Source organism: Neomonachus schauinslandi, chromosome 14, assembly GCF_002201575.2.
Source record: "Neomonachus schauinslandi chromosome 14, ASM220157v2, whole genome shotgun sequence".
Classification (NCBI taxonomy): domain Eukaryota; kingdom Metazoa; phylum Chordata; class Mammalia; order Carnivora; family Phocidae; genus Neomonachus; species Neomonachus schauinslandi.
Window position 1 is genome coordinate 13,840,831 of NC_058416.1, and position 7,712 is coordinate 13,848,542.

General features: G+C 46.5%; 1 protein-coding gene across 1 annotated transcript in view; it reads right to left on the reverse strand.

Moving 5' to 3' along the window:
* ZCCHC2 (zinc finger CCHC-type containing 2) overlaps positions 1 to 7,712 on the reverse strand; it is a 58,081-nt gene that overhangs the window by 49,832 nt on the left and 537 nt on the right. Inside the window, exon 2 of the mRNA XM_044920860.1 lies at positions 6,923 to 7,712. Coding sequence (XP_044776795.1) covers positions 6,923 to 7,712 — 790 coding nt within the window. The remainder of the gene's footprint in view (positions 1 to 6,922) is intronic.

Sequence of the window (7,712 nt, forward strand, 5' to 3'; positions counted from 1 at the left end):
TGAGAGAACTGGATTAGCCTGGAAGATTTTTTTTTTAATCAATGTTTCATGCTTTTCATACACATTACACATAAAGTGACAGTGGACGTTGCAGAAAGACACACCACCAGCGCACACACACAAATTTTCAATTTCACTGCAACGTGCTGACAACCTACTCCTTTCCCCAGTCTGTCAAGGCCCTCTGTAACCCAACCCCTACCAGCTCTCCCAACTTTCGCATTTCTGTTCATCCACTGCAACCCAACTGTGCTATTCCCTCTTTGGACAATAGCTAGATCAATGTATATACATCTTACTCTTGTTTACCAAGCATTTTCATACACATGATCAGGTTCATCCTCACAGCAGTTATATACAAGAAATGGTGACATTATCCCTATTTTTTACTGAGCAGCCTGGAACTTGTAAAGATTAAACAACTTCCCGAAGCGACCTTTTTAAAACCTAAATCTGACCTCAAGTAAGTTATTTCTTGGAAACACTTTGAACGAGCCAAGACATTTAGAAGGGAATCAAAGGCCAAAGGTTCCCTGGAGCATAGGAAGGACAGAAGGGAAACGGCCTACCAAGTGCCCAGGAGCCCTGCCACGTGTAACAGCTACACGCGATGAGGCACTTCCCTTCTAGAGTGACTGTTTACACAGACTGCGTGAAGGAGGCTTTGTGACAAAGCATTCTCTGTAAGAGGAGTGCTGTTCCACAGTCCTCCATAACGAAAAAAAGAGTCGAAGCTCAGTCTGCTTCAAGGGTAATGCATGTCTTTTTTGCTTCTCTCTTAAAAAAAAAAAAAAAAAAAAAATTTAGCTTAATATTTCTCAAGGAAAGACAAAAATAATAAGCTTAAAAATTAGCCAATTTACTAGGTTCTATTAGAAAAAGCACAAAATGTTCCTTTATTCAGGCTGTGCTCTGAAGTAATAAAAAGTTATATAACCTAACAAAACTGCAAAACAGCTTTAAATTATAGAATAGTTTCCTAACTAAATGTGAAAACTGGATAAAGATTTAAGTAGATTATGGGTGCACAGGAGTTACTGATAACCCAAAATCAGAATATGTATGTTCCCCATTCCTATCCCCAAACCCACTATGGAGAGAATATGTATTTTAATAATTTGTGACCCAGAAAAATGCTTCCTTTGGGTTTATTTTATCTGTGGCATACCAGATCTTTACAATATAAATATTAAAAATAAATGCCCCAGGGGTGCCTGGCTGGCTCAGTCGACCAAGGGCCCAACTCTTGATTTTGGTTCAGGTCATGATCTCAGGGTCATGGGATGGAGCCAGAGTTGGGCTCCATGCTCAGCGCAGAATCTGCTTAAGATTCTCTCTCCCTCTCCCTCTGCACCCCCCCTCCCCGCCCAGTTTGCGCCCGTGCTCTCTCTCTCTAAAATAAATAAATTTAAAAAAATTAAAAATAGGGGCACCTGGGTGGCTCAGTCGTTAAAGCATCTGCCTTTGGCTCAGGTCGTGAACCCAGGGTCCTGGGATCCAGCCCCGCATCAGGCTCCCTGCTCCGCGGGAAGCCTACTTCTCCCTCTCCCACTCCCCCTGCTTATGTTCCCTCTCTCACTGTGTATTTCTCTGTCAAATAAATAAATAAAATCTTTAAAAAAAATTAAAAATAACTGCCCCAAATAAATGTCTCAAACAGTACCTTTCCAATTACCAATCTTTCCTGAACACCAATCAATTTAGAGGTATGGTAACAGAGAACAATATGGAGAATACTACATTCTGTGGACTTTCATTAAGTAGGAAGAAAAAAAAAAAAAGCCCATTCGTGAATACAACCGATATAACAATGTGGATGGCTACATCTTAGGGGAAAAGAAAAATGCATTGAGCATCATTCTCAACAGAAAAGTCATACTCAAGACAGTATGTAAACTACTTTTCATCTTATCTCATTAATTCAATCACAACCTCAAAATAAAATTATCACCATTTTGCAGATTGAGGCTCAGGGACTTAAATAGCCTGGTTAATGTCACAGAGCGAGTGGCAGAGCAGGCATGTAAGTCAACTCTACTGCTAAACAGGCTGTCACTCTTCAAGGCCTTTGGTCGTCTCTACAGCATACTTCCTGTCCCCTCCCCCACACAAAAAAATCATAAAAGGTAGTACAAACAAAACGTGTGTGTGTGTATATATATATTTATATATATATCACACTAGTTAATGTGAGGATAAGTAGTTTCTTCCTCTCCATCTCCACCATCCTCTCCTCCTATTGTGGTCTAAGTTAAGACTTTCCTTGAGTTCTTACCTGAGAAAATCACTACACAGAAAAATAGAAGTAACCGGAGAAGGATACCAGTAGCTCCCATTTGCTACTATAATAATCACTAACTCTGATATTGTAAAAGCCTCTTCCAAACGGCCTTTATTAACTGAACTGCTCTTATACTTTGCTGCAGCCAAACCCACCTAAAATTTCCCATAAAAGATACGGCTGGTTCTCTCCCTCACTGGTAATTTGTGAGATGCTATTCCCATTCCTCTACCACTACCTTCCAAACAAGACTTTTTAACTTTTACTTAGAGTTGCTAACATTTATCAAAAATCATGTGCCAGACATCATTCTACAAGTACTCGTTCATTTGATCCTAACAATCTCACATAAGTACTGTTATTATCCCCACCGTAGGAGGGAGGAAAGTCTTCTCAGCGCCCACTGCTCCAGTGATACTATTCAGTTTAAAATCTCCCAGTGGTGGCCAACGATTAAATAAAGGTATTCATTGCCTGGGAGTTTAGAGTCGTTCTTCTTAAAAATCACTTTTAGAAAGCATCTTTTTAGTGCCCAATAGAATAACAGGAATCCTGACCACTGACCTCTCCCCTCTCATTTCCAGTCAGTGCTCTCACCAGGATTAGTGCTGCCACGTACACATTCAAGTTATCTTAGAGTAGGAGCATTTATGTTAAAACTCTTTTTTTCCCAGGCCCCAACACTACCAGTACATTATCTGTACTAGCAAAAGGAGTTGAGATACTGACTCTGTCAAGTACGTATTAATTAACCTATGCTATGAGAAAGTAACAATTTTTTGTTATCTTCATTGATTTTTGTAAGACGCAGGGCCACTTAATTTTTTTTGTAGTTCTGGTATGTTTCTTGTTAATTCAAGTAACACTAAATACTATCTACCACACTAAATACTATCTAAAGTTTTCAGTTTCTGTTTTATTCAAGCTATTTGCCAAGCAACTATGTTTTGAAGATACTGAAAACACAATCTCCAGGGAAACACCGCCACACAATATTAACCACTAACCACTACTACGATAGTCTATGCATTTTATGCTTTTTTTTCGGCCTTTGTGTTGCTAATTGGGGGTTAAACCCCCCCAAATTAGAATATCCATTTGCATGAGCAGTTAGGAGAGTCTTTAAGCATGCAAAGATAGGAAGCTTGGCTGTCTTTCTCTTTTCAATGAAACAGCAACAAAACTAGCATCTTTTAAAATACTTAGGCAGGTTTTTGTCACTATTGCTAACAGGCCATTTACAGTTTGGGTTCCTAATAAGGGGCCCCCTTTTAAAACCAATTTTTTTTCAGCTACGCTATATAGGCAGTCTGTAACTTTATTAACACAGCAAACTACATCAATCACACAAACTTCCCAGGACACTGTTAATGCATATTGTATGTTGAATTTTATATAAGTGACTGGCAGTCCACAGCAGTTGAAGAAGATGAATTTTATGCACAAGTCTTCTAAAGGCAATATTTAAGTTGTAATCCAATGTAACATTTACTCTAAATCACTTAACATTATCCAAATCTCATTAAAAAAAGACTCGAGAAATATTACTTTTAAATGTAAAAATCTACTTGAATCTTCCTTCATTTTTCTAAAATGACCTAATTAGTATATATTCTAGTGGTAAGTTTATGGACTTGCCCTCTCAACTATTAGTTAGCAATGGTAACCATGGTAGGTCACTAAAGAGCTGCTGGGACTGGTCAACTTGAAAGCATATAATTAACATAAAATTCGCCTTAAAACACACGTTCTATCTGTAAACGTTACTAGTTTTTTACAGAAAACTTTAAAAGAGAAGCTGCTGCATATTAGGTATTGAATACGAGTCTTGAAAGAGCCAGAAACACTATTCGGGGATAGTATACTTTTATTCTAATGGAAAAGGAAATGAGTTCCACTTTATGCGTTTAGTATGGATTAAAGTAGTTTAAAATGGAATGATTCCTAGCCGAAAGTTACACACGTGTGTCTAAAAGGTTACTTCCGGGGCAGTGAAGGGCTGCCACACGAATTCCTCCTGCCATTCTCAGAGCCCACCGTCCACGTGGTTCTCCGCGCTGCCCGCAGCCGGGGCCTAGCCCGCGGAGGCCTAAGGGAGCCGTCGGGCGGCGCGGCCCCGCCTCAGCCCGCCCCCCCAGGGGCGGGGCCGGCGCGCCAGTCACGTGGGCGGCCGCGGCCGCCATCTTGCAGGGAGGGGGCGGGCAGGAGCCCCAAGGGACGGGTCCCCAAACGCGTCGGCCAGTCCGCGGCGGCGCGTGACCGGGGGGCCCACCGACGCGCCGCGTCGCGTCCACGCGAGGGACGTGCCAGACTCGGGCACCTCCCTGCAGACTCCGAGGTGGGTCCTACCCCACCGGGAGCGTACCGGCAGCGCAAGGCCGAGCATCAGCTGGTCTGGACGGCAGCGAATCAAGATGCAAATCCATCCACCCCCATCAGCTGCCTTTGGAGTGACAGCTTGGGAGCAACAAGATCCGCGGAAATGTCTTCAAGGCCAGAACAAGTCACAGCTGAGGGCCTCAGAGTCCAGGCTAACAAGCAGAAAGTGCGGGGTCAGAACAACTTAATGAGACGTGAATGATTTGTTACGGTAACCCTAAGCTACCCGAGGGAAAAGTTCATCACGCCACCAGTGTCTAAAAATAGCCGTCAGCGTCACCTGTAGTACGTGTATCCCGTATGATTTATTCTCCCACTTCAACTGATGGCCTCAGCACAGGGCTCTGCCTGAGAAGTAGCGATGTGCTGAAATTAATGGCAGGATGCCCAACCTCACTTTGCCCACTCCTCCCAGCACTCACCGGTTGCCAGAAAAGGCCACACACTGCAGTCAAGATGAAAATCTCCTTACTCTAGTTTGCACGCATTTCTCCCTTTCTCTAGTCGCCTTCCGACCCTCTCATTATAAGCAAAATTTAATGGGGGGGGGCGGGGGGGAAGACTCTTAGCAGTTAAAATCAGAAATCGGTTACCCTTGTTGGAATGATACGGACTAAAACTGTTCCACTGTGTGACATTTTCATATACCTACAATCTAAGATGTTTACAATATATAAAAATTTTTTAAAAATAAGATAGAAGTATTGCTTCTAATTTCAGGCTTTCTTTTCCAAATATAAGTGGCTTATAGGACTTTTTGTAATTATTTCAGTAAATAGGCTAGGAGTGGAAAAGGGCTTTTACCAACAGTATACACAGCTGCATATTAGTAGTAAATTGACACTGGAAGGCAAAATTTGAAGCTCACCAAAAAAATACTGGATACTAGCATTACTACACTGGAGTCTGATAAAACATGTCCTAAAATGTGAGTTAGTCACTTCACAGAAGCCTCGTTTTAAAAAGGAGGGGCTCAGCCTAGATTATCGCTAAATCCCTTCCAGCCCCCAAATTCCTTGATTCAATGGGTATTGAGTCCACACAGCCTTTGGAGAAATACAATGCCCAGTTTTAGTTCCAGAGTATTGAATGACAGCAGATACATATGTTGAATTAACTTTCACGGAAGGAAGGAGGAAAAAAAAAATCCTCCTTTCCAATATATCATCCTGGAGATCACCTAGGTTGAAAAGTATGGCAACCAAATTAGTACCTTTTAAAAGACTGTAAACCCCGAAAATAAACTTATTGTACCTAGCCTTTACTCTGAAACCTACTCTCCTCACTTAAATTATTACGATCAAAGACTTTTTTACTGGGCCTACATTATTATTAAATTGCTTTCACGGCTCTATAAAATTTCACCTTAATGTCTGAGACAAGTGACTCATCTGGATTCTTGTCTACTACATTTCGGTTTCACAACTTTTAGAAAACAACATTTATGCCTACATTAAAGGCCCAACAAATACCCCCGGACTCAAATCTGTAAGCAAGACTCAGTAGATAGAAAATAAGTTATGCCAGAGGTAAAAGGTGTAAGCAGCCCGCTCCAGGAGAGGTTTCTTGACCCAGGCAACCTGCGCTACTGATCATCAAGTTTGAGTCAATTCGCCGCTCTCCACATCAGGTTTTTTTCTGGGAACATCAAGTTAGCAGCAAGAGCCAAAAGCCCTACGACCCCTTTTAATAAACTCGGGCATTCACTGAGCAAAAAGAGCCCCTTTGTGCTGAAGACAAGGGAAGCACGCCGAGAGCGCACCTTTAGAACACCTCAGCGAGGGGAGAAGGCAGAGCTTTAAAACTGCAACCAGAGCGCCAGATGGCGAGAAAGAGAAGGCGCTGCCGGGGGCTAGACTGAGGCTAACACAGTCACCTCTTGCGCTGCGCCTTTCCCACCACCCAGGGCGACATGCTCCGAGCCAAAAATGTCCCGAGACCCTTCCTCCGAGAGGGGGACTAGGCTGAGAGCTCCATGTTTTCCGTGGCAACTCCCGCACGGAAGAGACTTCTAGAGCATTCTGTTATGGCGGGTGCCTGAGTGTGCATGGGGGGGGGGGGGCGGCGGTGAGGGTGGGAGAGTGGAACTGAACCGCCCAGCAGAACGAAAATTAGTATTAACGGCGCTGGGAGCCGTGGGGTGGGGATTCCGAGCCACCTGCCCTGGGCTGAGGCTCGGCCAAAAGGCGTCCGAAAGCCAGGCCAGGGAGGCCGCCGGGGCGGTGACCGCAACGCGGGTGCTGGGAGGCTCGCGCGCCTTACCTGGGCCCGGGGTCTGGCAAAGTTGCACGGCTCCACCTCCACCTCTGCGTCCTCGGGGCCCCCGCGGAGCGCAGTGCGGAGCCTCTCCAAGTGCTCCCTCAGGGTGACCCGCTGGTGGAAGGAGAACGCCGGGTGCAGCGAAGCCATGGTGAAGAGCAGCAGCAGTTCCTCCTGCGCCCTGAAGCCCAGCCCGCCGCCGGGCCGGGGCTCGGCGCCGCTGCCTTCCGGGCCGGAACCGTCCTTCTCCGCGTCCTCCTCGCCTTCGCCGTCCTCTCCGCGCTCGCCGGGCTCGTCCTCCGCGCCTCCCCGCGAACCCTCACCCCGAACCGCGCGCAGGCTCTTGAGCACCGAGTCCACCTGGGGCAGGAGGCGGTGCAGGCGGCCGGCGGCCTCACGGTTCTCCGAGCCCAGCAGCGCCAGGTAGACGATGAGGCGCGAGCGCACGGCCGGCTCTCGGAAATCGGCCAGCGGCCCCGGGTCCGAGAGGCCGTTGGCCTTGGCCTCTGAGTCGCGCAGGTAGTGGTAGTCCTTGCGCGCCAGGTCCTCCAGGCACGAGCCGAGGAAGCGCAGCTCCAGCGGGTTGCACAGGTCCAGCAGCCCGCACATGAACTCCAGGCGCTGCGCCGAGCCCAGCACCAGCCCAAACCACTCGTACACTCGTTCCTGCTCGCGCAGCGCCGCCGCGGGCCCGCCGCCGCCGCCACCCGGCATGCCCGCCCCCGCCGCTGGTCCGCCAGCAACAGGCGGCCCGAGCCCCCGGGGCGGCGGCGGAGGCGGCGGTGGTGGCGGC